The following is a 26353-nucleotide window of genomic DNA, read 5'->3' as shown; positions in this document are numbered from 1 at the left end:
AAACAAATAAACAAACACTTCCTCTTTATAATAGCCAATATAGCACTTCTTGAGGAGCATGCACTGTCAGTATAAGTGCTGCACAACACTGAAGAGCCTGTCAATCACTGTTGGTAAGAAAGGACAGCATGACACCGCCCTAGAAAGTTTCCTACAAAGTCTACCACAAACAGTCTTGAAACGGTCTCTTAGCAACAGTCAGTGAAATATCTCATGATTTTTTTTTAATTAACATGCAGAGAATATGCATTTAATTTTTAACTTCCAAACAGTAAATATTGCTTTGAATTAAAATAACTGATATAAAAACTCAGAAAAAATAGTATATTAACCCAAATTCATAATAATAACTGGCAGATTGAAGCTGTCCATGTATTGATCAAAAAGCATACAGCCCTGAATATCCCTCATTTTAAATTCCCAATAACACATTAAACAAAAAAGGAATATTTAAGCAAAAAAAACCAAACAGAATATTGTGCTTCTGCACAGAAGCTGCCTACTAAATACTAGACAGTTCAAGAAGGAACTTCAAATAAAAGTCATCTATTGCATGACCATTGTAGAGCTGTTTGTAATTTCATCCAAAAGAGGACAATGACTAGCCAAAAAGCAAAATGTAAGGCTACCCTGATCGTTTGTTTCATCTGTAATGGAAATTTCTCTGGTTAGAAATTCTGATCAACTGAAAAGGGTGGGCTATCATACAAAGAAACAGAATATAGAACAAAGATTTTATCACCACAGATGCACCAACTTTTAACTGCTAAACCCTTAAATGCTTGCTTCACTAGAGAGGAAAAGTAAATCTAAAAAAAGAGGATTACCTGGGCGGAACTGCTTCACCACAACAAAGCACTGCCGAGAAGTGTTAAAGATCAGGATTGACACACTGAGGAAGAAGATAAAAAAACAAAAGATCAATGCTTTATGAAGAATTAATGCAGAACTATTAAAAACTTACATCCTGTGAATTTAAATACATAAATGCATAGAAGTTTTATTACTAAAGCCACAATGCAACAAGATCTTTGTCCAAAATCCATCAAGAGGAATAGATAATGGGTCGTGTTCCCACAGCCCTTGAGAATTTACCCAATATTAAGTCACTTTTGCCTCCTCCCATTCAGACAAAGTAAGCAATCGATCAATTACTTTTCCCTAACAGAAAAAAGAAAAAAAGTCTGACTCTAGGAACACAGCTACTAGATAGTAATAACAAGAAAAAAAAATCATAAAACATTTTCTTCCCTTATATCAGTCCCAGATTAGGATAGTCTAACTCTTAGGCACAGTCTAGTCTCACTCAGAGCCAGAGATTTCTGTATAAGCACAGAGCATCTCCTGTTTGTGGCTACTTGCTGAGCTTGAGCATTAAAACAGACACCATTCAAGTCCAATTTTGTACAAATTTAAACCAGAAGCAGTTTTAACTGCTACCACATTCAGTGGTTTAAAAATCACATTTTAATCCTTCCCCCATCCTCTTTGGTTGTTTGAAATACATGTCATAGGGAAACTGGACACACTGAGTATTTGGAGATGCTCGGAAAGTGTGGAGTACTGCTGTTCCCTGCTCACTTAAATTACTCTCAGGTATTGTTAGTTAAAAAAAAAATGCAGACAAAAGTCTCTCTCCCTAGTTGGTAGCCCATTAAAATCTGCAAAAACAAGTGTGTATATTTTGCTCATTACCATGGTAGCATTCTCCCATTTGTTATGCCTCACCATATGCAATTGGAAAGTTAATTCATTATTCTATGAATTCTACAATAGATTAGACTAACAAACAATGGCATATTTGCAGATTTGAGTCAAACTTTCAACTTTCCTTGTAAAAGAGCTGTATATTTATTTTCACTATTTAATAATGAAGTCTCAAGCTGCCAGAGAAACTGCTATTTGATGATTATTAAAAATAATGCTAATGTTTATTATAATAATATATCAAAACCAACACAGAAGGGAGAACTCCAGATGTTAACATTTATATTCATAGTTGCTATTCTCAAAGACCTGTACTGCATATTGATGGCTTCCTGCCCCAGGAGATATCATTTGCAGGCAATTTTAAAGCAAAGCGTTTGCTGGAGGAGAACCTTCACTCTGTTTATTACTGGCACAGGGGTTCTTTCCAACCTACCACCAGAATATCTGGGAGTTATGGTGTAGGTTCCTAAAACAGTTGAACCACAGCCTACAATGTTTTTACGTTTACTTAAGTGTTATTCTTTGATCTTTTGGGGTTCCTCTTCCTTTGCATGACTGTTCCTCTCCCCACAGCGGTACAGCCTGAGGGAAGGCACTGCACCAAACAAAAGGGGAAAAGGAATTACTGCTGCGGAACCTTTGCTTTTTGTCCATGGGTCTAAGGATGTGCATTGCCTGAAACTGGAGGCAGCACCAGTCTCAAATTAAGGTTAAAGGGAAGGGTAGGGACTTCCTGAAGCATACGGTTGCCCTTTACCTTTCTTTACACCCACCACCCCAGGCCCAATCTTTCGCTTGGCTTGTCTTCTTCAGCACGTCTCATTAAATAACGCATACCAACTCATTAAAAATGGCTCAGCTATTAGACATTATTTTTTCTTTAGAGTCAATCACTTGAGATTTTTATGGAACAGATGGGAAAATTAAAAACAATCTGTCAGAATTAAGGAACAAGATCAAATTAAGCTGGAAAGGAGTAGCGGCAAGTTATTACAATTGTCTGCTTCTCACACCATCTTGAGATGAGAGGGTACAGAAATGGCACAAATCTGTAGAACCATCTATTTAATTACTTCTAATTTTCTGAGAGACTGACAAACAATTTTGAACATAAATTTACATTTTTTAACAAACCACAACACACAAGTTCTAATATTTCTTGTCAGAGTTGGAGAGTCATGGAGGAGAAAGTTCAGAATTACACCTTCTTAGGATGAGTATGACGTTACGAATCCCATTTGGTATTTCTTATTCCACAAGAAACAATTTAACATGAAATATTTCCACAGGTCAGTAGATCTGTAACTTCTGAAAACCCATCTGAAGCTGCACTCAGGACAGTTATCTGAATATTACAGAAAGTTAGGGCAAGACTATTCAATACGTCTAAGTGGATCCCCTGAGCCGCTGCTTTCAATGGGTTTCCTTATTGCTGCAACAATCCAAACATGGATTTAGCTATTTGGTCTGGCCTATAAGATAAGGAAAGTATTTATTTTCTGGAGTTCTAAATCATCATGGAAAGAATTCACTACAAAATCACTCTGAGATTACAATTTTTTACAGATGATACAGGCTATCAAAAAAGACTACTACAAAAGCAGAGCTGCAAATATGTCTTTCAGTGGCACCATACCAAAAGATATTACAAGGCTATTTGATGTTTCAAGGTAATTCCCTTTAAAATATTACAGTCAATCCTATTTTAGAATATTATATATGCATCTATAACTTTAAAGTGATCAAGGAGTAAATGTATAGAATAAAAAAATTAAAACATTCACAATGACTTCAGCAACAATCTCCACAAATAGAAGATACAGAAGATAAACAAAGCCCAATCTGTATGTTATCAGAGAAAAAAAAAAATCACACAAAACCACTAGAAGAGGGAAAAAAAAAAAAGCCCAGCCAAAATTCCTAAAAAGGTAGGAATTCTAGACAAGAACTTAATCTCAAATGGACATAAACAGTCCTAATTCAGCAACAGGCTTCATGTGCTCACAACCCAAAGAGAAACACAAGACCATTTCTTTTGTTATTTTTTACGAAGGAAAAGAATACTCAGATGTAAAAGGATCATGATGGATCCAAAACTCGCCTCCATACCTTAAAAACAAGCTATAACACACCTGCACAAACGAAACACTGTCTCAGCTGAAACCTGCCACCCTTTTCATTTTGGAGGCAGATGATTACTTTTTACCATATTCCAGAGTTGTACGTCTTTGCTGGCTGTTCCTCCAGCAGCTGATGCTCAGGGAAGTCACTAGTGCAAAGGGACAGGTCACTCACGCAAACACAAAGCCACTGAGCCACAGACCTGCGCCGGGGACTCACTGAGCACATGCCACAACCACCGCACGCAGATGCCACTGCTGGTGGGCACATCGTCTCTGCAGGCAAGAGGTGGCTGAGAAGAAAACTCCTCAAAATGAGCTCTGCGTGTCATTCAGGAGCTGCAGTTTGCTTCTGTAAGACACAGATCACCTCAGACCAGTGAAGGAGACTTGGCTGCTCCGCACTGTATCTTCCAGAGAGTGCTTTAGGGACTACAACTGTCCAGAAAGACACCGTATCAAGAGATGACACAGGTCTGCACTGTGTCTTCCAGGGCTGGTGAAGACCACAGGCCTGCTCAGCCCTCGGTTCAACCCCTCACTGTCTTCCCTCTGCAGTAGCTCCTTCTCACTTTAGAGTAGTGATTTGCTGTATGTATAATAACAGGAGACTGTCTCCCAAACAATGCATGCATATAAACAGGTTACTGTGCAATAATGTAGGATACTGTTCCTTCTAGAAATACAGGAACAACTAGGGTAGCCTTAAAATATTTTAAGAAATATACGTACCTAAAATGTCAGCAAGACACATTTACAAAGACCAGCTAACCTGTGGTTGAACTTTTATCGTACTCAAGTTTGCAGCTAAAGCGTGCCTGGTCTTGGTATTTAACACAATGTTTTCTTAAAGGGACTCCAACTATTCAGTCAAGGATCTCATGTAGCAGTAAACCATTTAAAAGAAAGCTTGAAAATGACTGAAATTTGTAGGTATTAGGATGCTCTAATGCATATTAAGCTTCCCTAAAACATCCAAGTCAATGTACAGAAATCGCACACAGCTGACCCGTGGACATCTGCAACACAGGAGTCCAGAATCTGAATCCCTCCTCCACCTTTAGGACTCTCGTTGAAAGAGAAGATACTCAACTGAATATAACCTTTATAGTTGAAAATGCCTCTTAGAGGAGTTAAGAAAATGACTCCGCTGTGTGCCATTGGCCTAGAAAACGGATTCCAGTTTTTTTCCCTCCCCTAACATAGCACAACTCTGTATTTATTGAGCTCACAGTAATTGATGCTTTATGACATTCCAGCCAAGCAGACGTTTATATAGAATTACTATGATAAGTCCACAGGCTCAAATCTGAGAACGGAAGGTGGCGTTTCTAGAAGCAATGTAAAAAACGCAGTATGTGACCACAGCAGTTACGAGGTAGGGACAGATGAGAACTGACATCCTGTTAAAATGTGCACACACATATGGAGGGACGGAAAGTTAATTCTTTTGAAACACATCCTAGCAATTAAGATCAGCAAATGAGCTCTGCCAAAGATGCAAGAATATGTACTTCTAGAGCTCCAATACTTGAAGGAAGGTTTTGGGGGGTAGGGATTGGGTGTTTCAGGGGTTTTTTTGTCTGAAGGGGTTTTTTGCTTTTTGTTATTGAAGTTTTTTTTTAGGTAGAAATGTAATTTCACCTTGTACTTATTGGTTTGGTAATCTTCTGTCTTGATGATTTGTCAGTTGTTGACCTGGGTTACAGTTAATCCACAAGCAACTGCTAACACTTACTAATTGCTTTTCATGAGACAAACTTTTAAAACCCTTTAATAAATAAAGATTGACTCAGCCTTTCATTATTCCTGGATGTGACCCTACTGCATACTTTACAAATGTGAATTTGCAAAGCTAAAAAACTAAAAAAGTTTAAAAATCCCAGTATAGTAATAGCAAAGAAAAGGACAAGATGCTCTTGTGTTTCTGTGAATGAAATAAGACTCTAAAGGCTGCAGATGAGGATTTTTAAAGATAATCTTGTACTAATACTATAGTATGCTAAGTAATTGACGAGGTAATACGGGCAAAGAAACTGACCTTTCTTTAATCATTGTAAGAGCAACTCAGGATCTCCTTATGTAGATGTCTAGCATGGGTATGTGTGTGTCTCTCAAATTCTGATCCGAATTGAACAAGGGAAGTTAAAGAACCTAAAAAAAGACTGATGTTAACGTTGAAAACCAGGGCTTCCCCAGCTATTGACCTCAGTCACTTGCACCTACTTCTAAAGGCTAAAAATTATTTCAACTTTAGCTGAAACTCTACGATATTGTCCGTGCTGCTTAACAAATGATAAACTCAGATCCAGAGTGGAGACTTTAGGAAATAATGTTATTTGATTTAAAAAAACACCCATAAAACCAAACACCAATTCCTCCCTAATAATATCAGTCTGTGGTATTTCAGTTACCGCTCTCATAGACGACAATGAAAAAAGGAATGTCAGATTCCAAAAAAGACAGACAAAAATGGCATATAGGAGTAAAAGCAAGTAATTTATATAGTCAGTCCCCTTGATTCTCAACAAATAGTTTTGTATTAAAAATCCCTTTGATAGAAGAAAATAATCAAATGTAATGTGAAGTACATTTAAGAAGTATTTAAGAAAGATGTACTCATCTCAGCTGGACAGCATGTGAAAATAAAACATACATGTCATATTTTTGCCTGTATGGCTCCTAAAGAAGGAAGTGGGAAGACTTATGAATCATACTACAAGGAAGGTTAGCTAGAAAAAAAAGAGTCCTTCAGACGTCCTATAATTATTTTAGCTTTAAAGTACAAATTTGTTTTTCTTCTTGAATTTATATAAATTTCAGCTTCTTTGTTCATACAGTGTTGACAAATTGATCTTTCATGTTGTTTTCTGTGTCGAGACTGTAATTCCATCTAGTCTTTTTAAAATATTATGTTTGAGAAACACCCCAGATAAGGATTAACGCATGCTAGTGAACAAGTGTCCTTTTCTCGTTCAAATAAGAAATGACTGTGCTTTCAATTTTAAAGTGATAATCAAAAAAACTGTCAAACTTGTTTGAGACCTAACAATCAAAAGTCATTCATTGGGAAGATTCATCCTTCGGGAAGGTCTACTTCTTCTTAAAAAATTTCAAAATTATTTTTGGTGACCATGAGAAAGAATTGCCTGCAGCCCCTGTGTTACATCTATATTCAAATTAACCATCCATTTCACAGCTGGACATGTCCCTGAAAACTTCCAATGTGGTATCTAAAGTGCTGTCTTCTTCCTTTTATCAGAGCAGCAGTTAGTATTTTAAGCCACAGAAAACAGTGCCTTCGTTTTCAGAACAGACATGTAATAAAGCTGTACCCTTTGATTATTCTCTAGTGCAATTCCTTTAGTTTCCCAGAGCTTTAACTATAATGCAGATCGTCCTGAGATTAAATGTGTGTGCTTGCACAATCTTTACTGGTTCATTTAAGTCTTCCTTCAAAGCATTTTACATTTTTCAAAGGCCAACACCAATCCAATTGGCTGCTTAAAATGCAGCCTATTACAAAAGCAAAGCTATAAGCTCCTGACAAAAACATTCAGCCTTTCATACTAATCACAGATAAAGTGGATTTTGCAAAAGATAATTAGAGACGTCTAGAAGACTTCTGTATTCTGATGAAATTTGAATGCTTTCTCCAATACAACTTAAATATTTAATACTAAGTAAAACCAGAATAAAGTGGTGAGATGCGTATGCTTAAGAAAATAAGCATTACTTTAGAAAAAAATCAAAAAGAAGGTTGGTTTCAGTAAACTGAACTGCAGCAGGAAGTTGTTCATGACACCACAAAGCAGGAAGCATATGTTTGGTTAATCATCAGACCAGGAGAAGAATGAATTAAGAAGTGCTAACAAATCCATATACATGCACTTTTAAAACATAATCTTTATCTCCTCGTAAAGCAGTAATTTGCACCCAACCAAAGAATATGATGCACGACAACTTCTTTGGAGTAAACAATCTCCCAGCACCCTGTTTCCGTATAGCAAAGAAAAAAATAGAAAATAAATTCAACTGCAAAATAAATGAGACATCAAAGCATGTTGCTCTCAATAACATTCCTTAAGTGTCATATTTTGGCCCGTATCCCAGGATACCCTTGGAAATGACACACTGCATCTCAATGGGATTCTTTCAACAAAATATTCTAATAAATAAATTCAGGTTTTATTCTAACTTATTTGATTAAATAAAGCTTTGTGGGTATTATGTGCAACAGCTGTCAGAGCCTGATGGGCTTTTGTTCCAATTCCTAATTATTTATGAAACTGCCTATTATAAGTGTTATCACATAATAAAACCAATAAATAATCCATCTAAAAGGCATTAGTATGACTCCATTCTGAAATGGCAAAAATCAAGTTTTAAAACAATCTCAGGTTTCAAGGACAGTTCACAAAATAAAAAGCTCGAGTGTTCTGCCCTAGCTAAAGTAAGGGACAAACAAGCAACTTGGTTTCTTATCTACTAAAAACCAAATATGAAGTGAATAACACAATCTTTTGCCAGGTATAAATGTATAGTCTAACCATCATTAGTCAGAAACGCAGACTAAGTCAGTTGTTCACAATTTATCTGATTTCCCCATTTCAAGAATAATGGTTTCAATAGTTTCCTCTTTTCCAAGAGATTTTCAGATACAATTCTAAAAATACAGGCACTCAGGTTATAGAATATTTCCTAGCTTTCCTAAGATTATTTTTATTAAACCCAAACGCAGGCCATTACCATGCCGCTGTCTCTAGACCAGACAAAACTTTGGTACTCTGCAGAGAGAACAGGATTACTCCATAACTACCCAGAAGCAGAGAAGACTCTTCTTGATTTCAGTCACTATAAGAGTGTAAGAGTATCCACTTATTTTGCATATTATTGCAAATGCTAAAAAATGAAATCACTTCAGCTGTAAAAACAAGATACCACTAATCTTGCTACCAGAAACCTTTATTTAGAAATTCATGACTAATCAGACAAAACTCTTGTGTAACTGCTTAGCTTTAAGAATTTTTATGGATTCTTAAAACTAAGAAAACATTTAACTTCCCAAAGAAGCAAGGCCCTGAATAAAGATTTAATTGACATTTTACTCTATTTCAGTGATACAGCAGAGAAGACTTTATATGCTAGATGGTGCTTTAATATCAGATACCTAAAAAGGTGAAATGAGAATGTGAAAATTTGGCTTCCATTTTTGCGTTTTTCTCTGATAACTGTACAGCATCCAATACATTTATTTTTGCCTCGTTGCTATGAGTTTATTTAGATTGGATCCTAAGGTAACAACATAAGAAGACATCTTAAAAGACAGTAAATACGCCTGCAAAATTCCTGGCACATAAGCTAAAGATCTGTCAAGTCTTCCCTTAAAAAAACCCCAAAAATGAAAAACAAAAAAACCAGAAGCATTAAGTGCATTTTATTTGCAAATATCATATGCAAACAAATCGTGTAATTACTAGGGTTGAAGGAAACTAATAGGCTACTATGCTTTTTCCTTTTAATAGCAGGAAAAATGTCATTATCCTGATAGAATCCCGAACAGACAGGTATCAAGTCCAGACCTGAGTGTTTTCAATGACAGTGATTACAGAAGATGCCTTCCTAGACTGTCTTATTGCCTGTTGGTAAAAATGGTTTCTTCGTGTTCAATTTAAAAAAATACTTTTCACATGAGACACCATTTCTTCTTCTGTCATTGATTAATGGTGAAATTAAACCACTCCCTCCTGCTTTATAACATTCCTTTACATTTTTGTGATAAGTTGTAATTTTTCTCTTCAGTTGTGTTATCCTTTGCATGAACATGCCCAGCCTTCATTACCTTCTCTCAGCTATTATTTCCCTAAGCTTTTCATCATTTTTGTTGTTTGTTGAACTACATCCAGTTTATTTTAAACAGTGCATTATCATCAACACTATCTTTAAAGATAATCATGAAAATTCCACACCATTGACACCCTGGAGGAGACATTACAAAGACAGACAAGGTTTACAGCACAACAGCACATCACTGCACATACAAAGGCATATGCCACCCAAGAAAGATTATTTTTTTTTAACCTATAAAGATGTTAAAAAGCTGTATTTTACCCGTTTTAAAGGTACTGAGATAATTCTTGCATAAAGGAAGCATCTGAGTTAAATTTCATGGTGTCTTATAATACAGTAGGACATAAACCAGAAAAACACATACAGGGTTAAGTTTCCATAAAGCCCAAATGATCTGGCATATGAAATAGGAGAAGGAATTGAATCCGCTCCCGTTAACGTGGTCAGGGCACATGACTTCCACCCTGTCTCCAGGGCTGCCTGCTCCGGCCAGGGAACCCGAACAGCAAGCCGGGCTCCCGCAGGCCACTGGCGTGGCTGTAGTGACCCATCCCCATCACCTGGCTGGCTCTCGGGCTGGGATGCGGCAGGCTGCCAGGGTGGATTTGGGCAGCAGCATCCTCCTTCCCACTGCGCAGCCATGCTCCCTGACTTCAGAAGCCAGCACTGGGCCAGGTAACTCCAGAGCACAGAGTGACTGGCTGGGTATATTTACCTTCCCAGTCTATGCTCATTTTTAACCTGCCTCGAGAACCTCTTTCTGTCTACCCCCAGCGCTGATACCTGCAGGAGACAACACACCGAGACGCAGATTGCCTTGGTTCCCTTCAGCCTGCAAACTCCCTCCTAATGGAAAACTAGACTTTTCAGTTTTCTTTGTAATAAAGTATAAAGCCTCTTTTCTGAGCAAATAAATTAAATTAGGAATTAATTTATTTAAAATGTGAAAGAAATTAATCTCTTTACATAAAAGAAGCTAATCTTATAAGGGATGAATATTATTCCTTCTCCTTTTAGAGAGAAGAAAATACTTCAAGTTTTTTCCATTAAGAATTCTTAAGTCAGGAACTATTACTGAGCCACTGTGACACGTTTGTGTAGTTAAAACCACAGCCTAACAAGGGTACAACAGACATGCAGAGTTGTAAGGGGTTTGGTACTAATGCGTTTTCCTTGTCACGTGATATTTTCAGGGTTAAGAGGAACTCATATAACAATCTTGCATGCCATTCAGTCTCCTCCAATTCTTTTTCTTTCAAATGTAGTGAAGTTTACAATCATTTTTTCATATTTTAAATAGCAAAGTAGACAATTTTCTTTACATCCATTTGCAATGTAATTTCAAAGCTGTCCTTCTGTTTGTCAGCTAGCAAAAGGTGCAGTTAAGTTCCTGTTTTCAGTTATTACTCAAAGCACAAAAGCAAGCACATGACTGTACACTGACCTTCATCTGTTCCCAAATTATGTTTTTTCAAAGCCTTCAATCTGTTTAAGGGGAGTTGCTGAAACCTGAAATGAACATGGTCTATTGCTTTATAAAGTACACGAATGTAAAACTTAAGTATTACATTTCAGGATCTTACTGTACTAAATATAGCACAATTAGGATGAGGGAGAATATAACTGGAACCTGAGTCTGGTTTTAGAGAATATATTTTGCTACAGGCATCAGTGGTTACTTCATAACACTTGGTATGTTGCCATTTCTAACAGAAAATCACCATAAATTGCAAAAGGAACATGTCCTCCTGGTCAGGTTTTTTATTTTTAAAAGCACTGACTTTAACAAAAAAATTAGCAACTCCTCCCCCCACAAATCACAGTACCACAAATTGCTAACTCATTCTGATAGACCAAAGTCTAAGAAGCATTGTAAAATACACCTTGCATTTAAATTTTCATTACTTGCACTTGATTCTCATAAGGATATGTTTAATATTGAGCAAATTATCAGCTGAGTATTCAGAGGAAAAGTAAACTTAATTAGAAAAGCAGCAGTGCATAAAGTAACTGCAGAAAGCATATTTTGCTGTGTGCCACTGCCTAACACAACAGGCCAGAATCATGTAACACTTAGAAGCATCACCTCAATCAACTTGTTCAATAATTACAGTTGAAAAGAGGGAAGCAAGGACTTTTATTTTTCTTCATCCATTTTTAGTAATCTTCACCATTGTTTGTAACGATGTAAAAAAAACCTTGCAATGAGCTCCAATAATGGTCATCTACATGTTTCAAAGAAAGATTAACTTAAATGTAACTCTGCAGGGCAAGAGCAATAGTAAATGCATTATTTTCCAATAGAAAAATGGCTTATAAGTTCACAGATTTCTTGAAAAGTTTACAAATTTTTGACAGTTGTCAGATGGGAACTGTAACATTCATTAAGTGTTTAATCTACTTCTAAAATCATAGAAACCTTCAGGTTTTAAGAGACTTTTAGAGATCATCTGATCCAATCTCCTGCTCAAAATCAGGCTAACTTCTAAGTTAGGTCTGATATCCGAGAGCCTTGTCCAGTCAAGGTTTGAATTTCTCCAAGGATGGAGGTTCCTTAGCCTCTCTGGGCAAAGTGTTCCAGGACTTAACTACTCTACATGGGTATGTTCCTGTGTCCTGGGTCTTCCTTATGGTACAATTTAAACCTAAATATGGTAAGAAATGCTGCTTCTTTTGTCTATTCTGACACTTCGTTGACTTTTGACAGCACAGGTTTTGAAGTTTTGCCTTGGTAACAGTTTATTGTGTGACCAGTAATAATTTTGCACGAAACTTTTTTTTTAACCTTTAAGCGGCATGGAGGAATTGAGAGTAAGCAATTATTTGTTCATCATAAATTACAAGCTATGTAAAGCAGACGTGACTCCTGTTCTGAATATACTCTAGTTCTCAATGGTCTTGATCTTAAGGAAGTTCAGGAGCCATACTGTAGACTCAAGCACATCTCTGCAATAACTAAGAAGGAAAAAAAAAAAAAAGTAGTATCTAATAAAAATCTGCTATTTCAACTTGTGCTAGTGTTATGCCAACTTGTATACAGTTAAATGATCTTGTCCTACTGCATTATATTGTGAGATTTTAAAAGGTGACTCACACTTAAGGCAAATGAAATGACTACTGCAGTCCTCTTGCTTTTCTCTTTGTATAATTTAATCAGCTGTTCATCTGAACAGTTGGAAAGGATAAATTTATACAAAAGTAACTTCATCTCTCTTGCTAAATATTTTCCTGTATCAAGTCTATATTCCGATACAAATCTATTGAATATTGGCTTATGCTGACCTCCTCTGAAACAAGAAAGAACACTGGGGTCCCAAAGGAACCCAGCAGCACACAAGCTCTCAGTTCACTGTCATACAGCAAGGAAGTCAATCTTAAGCACATGTTTACTTGTGCTGCTGAAAGAGGATGACAGATAAAGATATGAGTTAGATTCAATGTCTGGTTTTATATGATTAGCACAGTATTTTTTTATTCAGCATTATTAGATCTATTACAAATATCAATTATATGTAAATACGTAATAAATACATGTGTGTATTTTAGAGATCTGGCATTCCAATGTGAATGTTCAATTCAGGTAAAGAGTCTTATTACAAAATACATTTAACAGTGTTACAGCATTTTCAGAAGTAAAATAAGTTTTGAATACTTTTGAAAAAGTACTATGGAAAAGAGATCTTAATTATGGAAGACACTTACAATCTTCGTGAAGAAGACACAAGCACTAGGAAATCCTGACCAACAGGACGTGCCCTGGAAACTCCTCTTTTATCCTTCATTAAGAGTAATGAACCTCTAAGAGCCCTCTAAGTATGAAGTCCCATATAATCTTTAGCAACTAAACATGACTTTTCCATATAACTAGCATCACAGTTGTCTTATTAAACTACAGTAAAATGTAGGGCTTTAATGCTTTATAAGGAGTTTAGAACCTAATTTATCTGACAATAATTGGCTTCATATTCTCAAATAAAATTTATGTAAAACCATGGATTTCCTGTACAGAAAGTTCACATTGTTACCTTTGGTGTCAGAAGTTGCATTGAATTTACTTGTGAAAGAGAGTTAGACATTCTACGATTCAACAGTAGTCACTAGTAAGTTAGGATAGCAGCTGTTGTACATCTGAAGCTAACAAATGTTATGTGACCAGAGATGACTGGCATGACATGTGGCTGTAGCCTTTTTATACAGTTATGCTCTCAACTATTTTAAAAATGTCCACAAAAGTCCTTCAGAAATACTGTTCCCAAGAAGTTCATGGAAAACTGATCTTTTAATATTTACCCCACTCAGTTAGTTGCATATATTCACACATTATCACAGAGTGATAATCTAAAGTTTAAACAAAAATAGTAATACAAATTATTCATCTTAAAAGTCATGTTCTCAGCACTGTGACTTGAGGCTGGATTCACTTGCTTGAAAGTACAGGGCATATATTAAATTTCCAGCAATCAATTATCATTTCAGCCTTTGTATCTGTGATCATAAATCCAGGCACATGCCCATATGGATAGACAAAGTGCAAAGACAGAACTGTCTTCCAGGCAAATTCCAAAAGCAAGTGTGAAGTTCAGTATTGAAATATCACTCCTTTTCTGTCCTCATTCTCAAGCAGTGCAGGCATTTTTAATCTCTCTAATATTTTCCCAGTCTTCCCGGAACTTTTACCTTCATAATCTTTATACTGATAAAAAGTGTTGCTGTCGCTTTATGTCCACCCCAGGTACCTACACACAGAAAGGCTCACTGTAGGATTTAGAGGGTTCCAACAGAAAAGAATTTCCAAAAATGCAACTGATTTTACCCACTCATTTCATGCACAAGAAGAATACATCTCGCAACATGGTTCTGGTTATAAGACACAATTTCTTTCCCCGTTAGTGTTTTGATGCATTTTTTGCATTTAACAGATTTAGAAAAGCTTCTTCTAGGGAAAAGTTGTTACCTCCGCTTTTTATTTTTATCTTCTAGTATCTGAATTTTCAGTGACTACATTAAATATTTATACTTTAGAAAAAGACGTAAGAATATTTTAGTATTTAGTAACTCTTGACACTGGGTCTGTTTCATATATACCCCATGTTATAATTTTGCATGAACTGGTCTTTGAAGTCAGGAGTTAACTGCTTTTCTTCCCTTATAGGAGAAACACAACTGGAAAGACAGAACAAAGTTGCTGGCCGTTCATTTCCTCCCATGCGCTTAGGAGAGGGTTTGGGCACACAGAATGGAAGGCCTAAAAGGTTTCATGCATTTGTCAAGTTACTTGAACTAGGCTTTGCCTGAAACATCCTTGTAGAGCAGTGATAGAGAAGATTAAAATAAAATAGTTAGCTTAATACTAGGATTTGCTCAAACATAAAACACAATCTCTACCTTATTCCAAGTAATTGCCAGTGAAAAAAACCAAACAGTATGACCATAACTTCAGATTGCTTTTTAACAATCTTTTTGTTAAGACAATACCTGGGATTGCACATTCACAGGTGAGAGAGTATGGTGACGTGCTTGGGACTAGACCATTACACAGCAGAAACAACAACTGGGTTAAGTACGTGGGGGGTAGTCTCATTCCTTCAGGTAATATATTCACAAAAAAAGAAAAAATCATGTAATCCAAACTTTCAGTTCCATCTTCTATGTAATCATTAAAATGTAAAATGCATTATGTGCCAAAACTCTTCAAGCTAAAGCACAGGCAAAACATTTAAAACATAATAAACCATGAGATTTTAAACTTTCTTCTAATTCTGCCTAAAACAGTAGAGAACTACCTGCAAGTATTACAGAAGAAGTGAGAACTGAAGAGGAAACTGGAGGAAGAAGAAGCAACTCCACATCAACAAGATCTGAGCAATGGAAGAGAATACAGTATGAAAAACAACACACAGACAAAAGGAAATAATGTGATTCCATCTGTTACCTGTCATGTGTCCTCATAAAATCCCAGACCTTCTTAGTGCCATTCTGGGGGAAAAGAATAAATAAATCCATTAGTAAAATTAATTCCAAGTCAAAAACTGACTACAGTGAAATTTAACAACATTTTAACAGGCATTTCTTTGAAAACTTGGTATAGCTGGTTTTATTTATGAGACTGTTACTCTGGATTTTAACAGTAACTATTGTAGATGCTGAGTACTGTCTTTGGACAGTTCAAGATCTTAGATCTACAGCATTATGCTGACAGCTAACTTAAGACTGTGGTAGTCTTCAGGCCCAATTTTGGTCACTGTATCAACTTCAGACGCCCAATCTAATCATTCAGGTGCTAGGAAGCTATGAGCAGCTAAGTTTTTACCACTAAAATAACCCATAGATCTATGTTCTTCCATGTCCAGAAATGGTCTTCTCTTAGGACACCAGCTCAGCGCTTACTTCCTACCTAAACTCATTTGGGATCCAGGAACCAGACACCCTTCCCTCTAACCCCTTACAAGGCCCAACAGCTGTTACTCCACGCTGCTTGTGGTGGTGAGGGTACTATCAAACAGGACGCTTGAAGTCACAGCACTCACCCAGGAACTGGGAGGCTTAAAATGGATTCTTTCCTCAAGCTGGGCTGATTTCTGTCCTCTGCTATCTTAAAAGACCACCACCCACTACAGCACAGCTGAAACTGATCCCTGAAAACAAGCATTCTTCCACAGCTACAATGAACACGCACACGCTTGCTTACATTTATATTCTATCTTCTATAATTGCCTGTACCAATACACCCATACCAATTAACAGAGACATGCATATAATTCTTTACTCAGCTTATTAGAAGTGTGACGGTATTTTTCAGCTGAAATACAACTCAAGAGATTTCACTCCTAAGTCAGTTTTACATCTATATAAGGAATCGGTATGCAACCAGAGGAAATTCTTTTGATTGATATCTTTCTCTTACTAGCAAGGCAAAAACTAGACCTGCTGAAAACTCACATACCTTAAATATGCTTAATGTGAAAAGCAGCACAAGCTCTCTATTATAAAGTATGGTTAAATGGATGATCAAACCCTGAGCAACTGGTTAATGATTTAAAGCAGGTAAATGTGAGCAATGAAAGAAGAATCAAGTTCAGTTGGTGGGTAAAGGTGCCAACCAATATAGACAGGCCCTTCAGCTCTATTACAGATGTCATGGCTACCAAGTACACAACAGCTGGTGGGGATTAGATAACAAGCACTCTGGTTCAGAGATTAAGCTCCTGAGCTTTATGAGTTTACCAAGCTTTTTAGAAGAGTGACTGTTTGCTTGCTAGCTGGGTTTTCCTTCATTCCCACAACTCTAATTATACACAGTTGTTCACCTCAAGAGAAACTCTAGTCTACTCTTCCATTGGTGTCTGCGCATACCTTCTGTTAGCACTGACAGGAATCAAACGCGTGCATTAGAAGAGAAGCCCTGTCATTGTTTAAATGCAATATAATGTTGAAAGAAAAACAAAAGCAGCAAATTCTCAGTGTGAACTGAAATATTAAAGCTGTTTTATCAACCTGAGCATATAACCAATCCATTCCACCTGGTGAGAGACAGAGCAACAACTTCTGAGAACACTATGACACAACACATGGTTGCAACACCTCAAGTTCATAGCTTAGGCTATATTGTGTGGTGAGATAATTTAAGGTACAAAACGTGTAAGGTCCGCTCAATACTTTTGTAGGTTTTTTCTACCCGTAAGACACGTATTTGTGGGATTTTCTCATTTGCAGACTGCTGTGCAATTTTCTATTTGACATGAGTGAGCTGGGAAACTGAGGACCAAGTATAATGTCTTCTGCATGCATCTTCATATTGTTTCTCCAGTTTCAACATTCCTCTGCCCCAAAGGGTAAGATGTGCTACTATCATCCATTCTCCCTTTGTAGTGTCCACTTGGGAGAAATGCGGGTGTCCAGCTAATGAAGACAAAAAAGCCTAAATCAAGGCTCTCCTTGCATTAATTTAGGCTATTAGTCCTGTGATACTACTCCCTAACATATGATCCCAGCAACAATCTTCCTGGCTCTTTCCTCCAGCCATCATTTTGCAAATTATAGAACCTGACTGCTCTGGAGCACTTATGAAAGGGTTTCAAATAGCTGAGGAAAATTACACCCTAGAGAATGATCCTCATCCAGATGGAATCCATCAGATTTGAATGACCTCTTCTCAAGGATGAGCCCTATTAGCATTAGCAGAATCTACCTCACAGGCGTGCACGTAATTTTTAACAGAAAGTAAAAGAAGGAACTTAGTACCTAAAAAGAAATTAATCAGAAAATAAAAACTGTATTTTCTATTTTCAAAGTGGCTGGACAGCACATAAAGCACTTTTTCTAGAATATGATTTGATTAGTTTGAGATCCCAACTCAAAACCAGCCACAGGCTAAATTAATTTGAGTCTGTCCATTCAAGATGTTGGTTATCATCATGCACTCTGACTGGACAATGTTTGTTAAGCTATTTTCTGCCTATATTTGGATAAAAAATTATTTCATATTATCAACCTGCACCTGTCCAAATAAATAAATCAATAAACAAATGAAACATTCCAACATCTCATTGTTTACAGTGGCAGAAACTCAAATGAGCCCATTCATGCCCTATTGTCCAAGTCAAATGTAATTTGAACCCAACCGTATGGAGTTGAGTTTGTATTGCACCAAATGCGTGGTTCTTTCCTAACAGACTAGGATGAAGGTTGCTAATTATTAATAGCATGTAAACAGTTACCAATGGTTCTTCTGCTGCTTTACATACTTCACAGAACATTAATTCTAACCAGTTTCTAACCAACTATATCAAGCTGTATGTAATATCTCTGTCTTATCTTTAAGACAAAAATACTAATTGCTGAAACTGATCAAGATTCACGCTTTTAAAAGCCAAGTAGCCATGATTGCTTGTTAAACTGTTCCATTTCATATATCCTGGCCTTTAAAATGTTCTCCTATCACTACGGATAGCTGGAAAGAATTAAAGGTATCAGTGGTCAGCATCACTCCCAAAAAAGAGAAGTATCTCTGTGAAATACAAAAGCTCTCTCAAACCCTTGATGCTCTTCATTTTAATAAACATATATATTTGCATTATTATAAAATAGACCATTCTCCAATATCTAATAAGGAACAAAGTATCTCAATGAAGAGAGAAGTAAGTATAATTGATCACTGCGAGATCTAAACGTTGATGGCAGGAAGGAGAAAGGTGTATATTGTTACTTTTGAGAAAGACTTAAAAAATCATTCTTCCAATAGGAAATGTGCCCTGTGATGTTTTAGAAAGACAAATGTGTCAAAAGTATTTTATATTAGTTTTTTTCTGTTCAGAATAGCAATTCTGATACTGCAACTACCTTGTATAATATTTATTTAATTTGGTGAATCTTTAATCACAGCGTAATCACACTCTAGTTCTGTGCTCAGTGATCAGGTTCTGTGATGTTGCAATGCTGAACTAGTGCATATATCATGTGTAAATTAATAAAGCTGTATTCCAGGAGGGGCAGCATGTGAGACAACTTCGTTTCATATTACACAGAAGACAGATTACTTACACAAGCACAAATTGCACAAGAAAGCCGTATCAGGTCAGATGAAATGTCCATCTTGCCTAGCATCCTGTCTTTAACAGCTCAAGGAAAATTTAAGAACAGAGGAAGCACACAGCAAAGCTTTCCTGGAATACTCTTCCAAGCCTTTGACGAAAGGCAGCTGAAGGGTGTCAAAAGCAACTCCTCAAAAAGGCATCCAAATTAAACACAGTCCTTCTCTCACCCCAAAAAGCGAGCACAAATAGCCATTTCTATACTATTTGAATGTGCAATAGTGTGTCACAAGTCCTGCTCATCTTGTCTGTAAGACTGACTTGATAATGGCATTGACAACTTAGTTAGAATTCCAACAGTGTGCTACCAGCTTGACAGTCTGCACAAGGAGAACTCGATCCCTTTTGGTTCAAGTGATTCCAGGACAACCATCCACTGCAAAGAGCTCTCTGCTAGATGAGTGTTGACAGTGCATGCAGGTTCAGCAGATATGACTCCTACCAGCAGAGAGCTATTTATGATGCCACCCATACTTGATCTCCACATTCTCTGTCCTCCTTCCATCCTTGAAATCATTTTCCTAAGAGTCTTCCTGCACCTGCTCGTTGCTGTAACTACAGACAGCAGCCTGTTCACACTGTTAGGTATGGATAAGTTGGACTTGTCTGCAGCCTATAATCAAAATACCATTCTTTTCCCCACCTACGCTCTTTCTGTCTCTGGCTAAAATGCCTTAAGAATCACTGCACCACGGATATCGCTGTCCTCTGCTTTTTTCCACTACCTTAGGCAATATAATGTCTGAACAACATGGTCAAACTGCTGAAGGATACCTACAAATGGTAACTTTTGCTTACTAGAGAAACTTGCCTAAGACTTAGCCCAGGCTAGCCAATAAGGAAGATAAAAAAGGATGTGCTGTGCTAACAATACAGGAAGAAACATTCACTGGCACTGATCTTATGGTGACACTGGGTGCGCTCCACACATGACAGACCCTGGACATGCTCAGAAACAAGTCACCTGGGAGCTTCCCTCCACTCTTCATTTGGGGCAGCTTGCATGCTTTCCTCCCTCTTTTCCCTGAGAGGAGCACCCATACATGGTCTGCCGCCAGAGAAGCTCCTGAACCAGCTCATACATCAGGTCAGTGTGTCTCCACACTCACCCACACTCAGCTCAGTGTTACACTGATACCATCCTGGGCCTTCAAAAAAACCCCAACCCAAACAAACCAAACGCTCCACAACTTGGCTGTGGTCTCTACTGTTATGTACAGCCCCGCTGGGACTCGCAAGTTCTGTGTAGATGCAGCTTTTTCAAATGGTGGAGTAAGCACTTCAACACAATTTTGGACAGACAGATGTAGGTCTTTCCTCAAGGACCATCTCCAAGGATCCTCCCAAAGAATGGGCTCTGTTTATAAATAATGAAAGTGAATTAGAGCTTGGTGCCCCAGCTATAAATAAGAAGACCTGCATCTTTCCAATGCTACGAGTTTTGAGATGAGGAAGAGAAAGGGACAGTGGTGCAGCTGGCCATGCCATGCAGCTAAAGGTAACCTAGGTACAGTGCCACATTAAGGGATGACAGGGCAGAGGTCTGTAAAATCATGAATGACATAGAGATGGTGAATGTGAAACAATTATTCACTATTTCTCATAATGTAGAAGTACTATGCCACAGTTGGCTACCTGAGGAGCAAGGCTAAGGCTTTCCTGAGCACTGAACTGTCCCCTTCCCAGGAACTAGTGCTAAAGTCCAGCAGCTGCACAGAGAAGTTTGCCTTGCTTGTTCTATGGATAAAACAATTAACTGATAGCTTCTGAAACACCTACATGCCAACTGTATTACATAGATGTTTAAAATGCACATAATCAAAGGTTTATACTTCTTAGATTTTATTAAAAATTTTATTCTGAAGAGTAACCTGAAAACATGTCAGTGTAACAGGTGCAAGAACACTCACAAAAATTCTTTAAATACTTTAACTCTATGTAATAATTGTTTCACAACACCACATAAGGATGTCTAAAATAAATCCTCAACACACAAGTTTACAGTAACAGATTTCCTGTAGTTACTCTGTTGGGAGTTCAGACCAACAAATTAAAATTTATACTGGATTTGCAGTGACTTAAATGACTTCTTGTAAGGAGCTCTGGGCAGACAACACGGGACTGAAGCAGAAACAATCTTTACCCAAAATCTGCTTAAAGCTTCCCCTATCTTATTTGCCTTATTTAAGTATTTAACAATTTTAAAAGTGACTGAATTATAGGCACTGCCTTGTGTCATCTCCCATGTTTATCCACAGAAAATTTCTGCTTGGACGGACAAAGCCAAAGTTGCAAAGAGCTGCAAAGTCACACCAAAACCACCTCAGTAAAAAGGGTTCATACCTTGTATTACAGATTTTTGAGGAGACTGGTAACAGGCCATGCAGGCAGACCACATAAAATGTTGGAGACCTATGTCCAAATTAAGCAAACTAACTTCACATATGCCACTAAAAGAGGAAAAAAAAAATCTGTCTGTGACAATGATTAACTTATTACTGTTTACATTACAGGAGAGACAACATGACGTTTGGTGACCCATTGTGATAGGCACTAAACATATGTAGTGGGAACAGTTCCTGTTCAATGGTCTTACAATTCAGTTAGAGCCCAGACAAAAGTTGGTGTAAACAAACAGGCAGTTAAGGAAAAACGACAAATACATTATGGTATAGATAAGCCACATGCACAAGTTATGAGGGTTAAAATGACAAACAACAGTCCTGATCCCCCAGCTTCTACCAGTTGGACTGGGTTTAAAGCAGTCATCCAAGAAGTAAACGTTCCATGTCTGTGAAAAAACCCAACTCGAGAAGTTGAAGCCATTATAACATAAAAATAACTCTGTCCTCATTGCCCCGTTTACTGTTTCCACAGTCCAAAGACACAAAAGCAGTTAATGTACTTAATGCAAAGGGATTATGACAACTGTTCATGCAATAAAATAATAATACTAAAGGTAAAGAAAAACAGATAAGAGAATTAATTGCAAATAACGGTCTTAAATCAGAGTCGGCAAAGCCAAGCAAGTGTGTGGTCCCTGATAAACGATTTACATGCAACGAAGCAATAAATCTCCTCAGAGGAATAATCAGATTTTGCTTTTTTCTGTTCTCAAAAATATTTTTAAAAGGTATGAGGGTATTTTTTTCTTTAAAAACATGTAAAACTTGTTCTTCTATTGCACTCATTTTCACATTCAACCTATCTTCTTTAAATTTACCTGCACCGTTTAGTATCAATGTGCACAGCAATGCCTCTGTCTGGAAATTCACAACGCATTCTCTTGTTGTCTACTTGCTGCCCAGAACTGCACAGCAAGAGAACACCAAACTTGTCACTTTATTAGATAGATTTTCGTCAGGTTAATCCAGATGAGCAGCACGCCTGGGGAATCAAGAAGACAGACAAAACTCTGCACCAGCGCAGCCAGCTCCTGCAGCCTCCTGCCACCTTTATTTCCCAAAGTGGTCTTAGCTTAATGCTTTTCAGTCATATTCACCTTTTAATGATGAGTAAAAGCTGCCAAGAAGTAAATTTGCAATAAAAGCAACTCAGTAATTCATTAGGTTTTGGTTTATAAAATATATGCTCCTACAATGGGAAAACATGCCCTGAAGATGTGTATTAGCTGCTGCTTCTCCTTGAGTCACAGTTCTTGGGCTAAACAGAGTGGGATTCCCCTATGGTAACCCCAGCAAGAAAGGAGATATTGGATGCTGAAAGTTAAGCCCTCATCCCTCTGCAAATGAACCCCTCCCTTCCTCTTGCCACTTGCTACCAAAGAAGTGCTCCCATCAGTTGAGATTTTCTTGTTACATTTCTTTTTTCAGCTTAATGGAATCTGATGTCACATCTGTAGCAGTTTTCAGTGAAAACATATGAGGATTTATAATCTAATATAAACCATTTCTTGCCAGCTGAATTATTAATGCTATAACTCTTTGTTATATATAATCACTACATAATGTTTCCAGTGTCCACAATGATGTGCTCACAGAAGCTGTACTTCAGAGGTCAAACTCAAGACTCAATACTTTACGCTTTTTATTTTCCTATCACACAATTAGTGAAAAAATTACCTTGCAGTGTCTGAATAGTTTTCAGAGTATTTTCAGCACTATGCCACATACAAAAATTATGTAAGTAAATAAAAAAATAAACCACCAGCTTTGACCCCCAAAAATCCACAGTTCAGGATTTTTTAAAGAAATAACGCATTAGCAGTCAGCATGATACTGTGAAACCTGTACGAAGACCAGACATCAAACAAAGACAGCTAAAGCAAGTTGGGACTTGTGAAGTTTTCCAAATAAGCATAAAATAAAATACCTGTTCCATACGCTTTAAAAGTTTCATTGCTTCCTGTTCAATATTTTTTGGCGATTAGTAAATTAGTGGGGTGGTTTTTTTAGAAGATAGAGAGCTGCCATGCTGTATCTAAAACTCATTTTCATCCACAAAAAAATAGTGCAAAGAAACAAACAAAATTCAAGGACAATTAATATTCAACTTTTTCATGTGAAAGAAAAACCCTGTCCTGAACAGTCTATTTTGCACATGAAATCTCTTTGAAATAATAACTTATCACAGTTTTTTTGTCTACTTTAAAGGTTTGATTTGTGATAAGCATGGAGAAAGCCATCTTCTTTTTATGTAATTGTAGATATCATAGAAAGTAATACATATCTTTCAAAATGAAAGGAAGCACTTTCAGCTGGCATAAAACCATGCAACTCAATTAAAAAAAAATAATAAAATCAATAAAATCATTCTAATTTGCAGTAGTTGAGTGCCTGGTCCCTTTTTTGCCTTTCGAATGTATACATCAGTACTGGGGAATGGTCTAATGCTTGGCTATCATATTACGAGGCTACTAATTTACACGCAAAGTGTTGCTATTAAACTTGCTCAGTCCTGGGGTGCAGTCCTGTAACAGCGTAAGTCAATCGAAACCCAGGCTGCCCCTTTTTCTACCCCAGCTGCACATCTCTGCTCTATGCCAACCCCATGGTTGACATTTGTGTAACCACGCAGCAAGCTGGGTTTGTGAACTGATCTGATGAAAAAAACATAGTGCTCTACTACAAAACCTGATGAAAAAATTAATTTTTAGTAGTTAACGTGAATGTAATGCCATTATACACGTACCAAGTTTTCACCAATGACTATGAAACAGAACAGCCTTGGTCTATTCAAAATTACTCCAAGAGGATAGAGATGTATCTGATAAGGAGTATTCTAGAGAAAGACACGTGCACACAAAAAAGCCTAAATTACAATTTCAGTCCACACCCACTAATCCACTCCATCAGACTGCACATGCTGGAGTAAATGAAGCCTCATCTTCAAAAGCAATTTGCAGAATTACTTGCTGATGTTGAAGAACTACTTCAAAAGAGTTTAAGTGTTATGCAATTTTACTGTTTTTTAAACAAGCCACTGTTTAAGCTCAAGAGGAAGGGGGGGGAGTGTTTGTTTTTTAAACAAAGCTTGTAAGATTTCATTACCAAACTATCCAGAATGTTTATTCTAAAAGCATCATGATTACAAATAATGGCATTTTGCAGTTTTTAACTTACTGGTATTCAAATGTTTCAGTTAGAAATGGCTGGGTTTAGTGCCTTTGTAGAATCCAAAAATACACAAAAATGATGACTTTTCAACAACATTAAAAATGAACATTCTATCTGAAGCACAAATACTACTGCTGCTAATTGGTTTTAATTAACAATATTAACAATTTCATCAGAAGATCACACTAGCAAAATTCATGGGGACAAATCCTCCTATACACTACAGAACAACAGGCCAGCTCCAGCTGACACAGCAGTTGTGAGCAGGGCAAAGTTGCTGTGGTCTCCATTACACTCGTATTAAGTGTAAGGATCTTGAACAAGAGACAGAGGTGCTCAGCTCTGTGTGACAGCAAACTCTTATCCTTTCAGATAAGACTTCTTATCTGAAATTAGCTGGAAGACCTAAAGGTGCTTCTTGAAGAAATCATAATGTATACCAATGGAGACCACACCAGGGATACCTCAAGAGACATAAAACCTAAGGTCATAGACTGTAATTTTTACAACCCATATCAATTTTCTCTTCAAAGTGAGGGTTATTCTGGTAGGAGTTTGTAATGAAAATGCAAACAGATGGTTATGGCAATACAGTTTACTGTTCAAAGGTGCAATTTTTTCACACTTTAGGAGGTAAAATAAACAATGGAGAACGCATTAATTTATTCAACTGTTAATGCAATACTGGGCCAAGCCACTTTGTTCATTTTATGTACATCAACTGCCAGAACAATTACAACTAAGATACTTGATGTGTAAGTAAACTTTCTGGTATAATCCTCTGGAAGTTTACTTTTCAGGTCACAGTTTGTTTTTTGTGTGTACTTTTCAACAATGGAGTTGTTGCAGTTTAGCTTGGCATTCAGCTATCAGTAAGATCACTTACCTTTGAATGAAATTTATAAAACATGAGAATTAAGCATATATAAGTACACTAAATTAAGTCAAATCTCCTTTCCCTCCTTGTTTTTCTGTTTTTAACACACATTATTATTAAGAACAACAGCATATACATATCAAACACGCTTTATTCCAAGGCAAATATGTAGTAGCATACTGAAATCTAGACTACAAAGAGTAAGGATACGGTGCTTGTGTTAAGAAACACGATATGCACAAAGGTCAAATTTATGACTTTTCTCACATCATTTTACTGCCAGGTCAGCATATAATTTACGGTTATAAATTGAGATACAGATGGGGCTTTCCTAGTACTAAGTTAACTCCAATTCTGTTGAAAGGAACCAATTGCTAAGATGTAGAGTTTTCAGACTCTAGTGTTACTGTATATAAACGACAAAATTTAAAGCAACTGCTCTGTGTTTTACTTAAATTCCTGTCATATTATTAAATTTTGCTGTATGCATTTTCCTGTTTTGACTAAACTGTGTTTTCCAGTTGAAGTCTGTGACACACTTTCCTATTTTCCAGGGATAAAAGGAACATACACTTTCTGTATTTACAAAATCACTAACACTACTTTTTCCACAAAGTTACAGTAAAACAT

The 26353-nt window shown here is 37.0% G+C and overlaps 1 protein-coding gene across 3 annotated transcripts in view; it reads right to left on the bottom strand.

The window, feature by feature from the left end:
* NUDT14 (nudix hydrolase 14) overlaps positions 1–26353 on the bottom strand; it is a 63603-nt gene that overhangs the window by 19690 nt on the left and 17560 nt on the right. For 2 of the 3 annotated variants that reach the window (XM_075426929.1, XM_075426930.1), the window contains exons 2-3: positions 15613–15656; positions 828–892 (exon numbers count right to left, since the gene is read on the bottom strand). In XM_075426929.1, the coding sequence (XP_075283044.1) occupies positions 828–892; positions 15613–15656 (109 nt within the window). Of the gene's footprint in view, positions 1–827; positions 893–15612; positions 15657–21613; positions 21692–26353 lie in introns of those variants that run through there. The other variant, XM_075426931.1, reaches the window with a different exon arrangement.

Source organism: Opisthocomus hoazin, chromosome 7, assembly GCF_030867145.1.
Source record: "Opisthocomus hoazin isolate bOpiHoa1 chromosome 7, bOpiHoa1.hap1, whole genome shotgun sequence".
In the NCBI taxonomy this organism is placed as follows: Eukaryota; Metazoa; Chordata; class Aves; order Opisthocomiformes; family Opisthocomidae; genus Opisthocomus; species Opisthocomus hoazin.
This window is presented reverse-complemented; position numbering and strand designations above follow the sequence as displayed.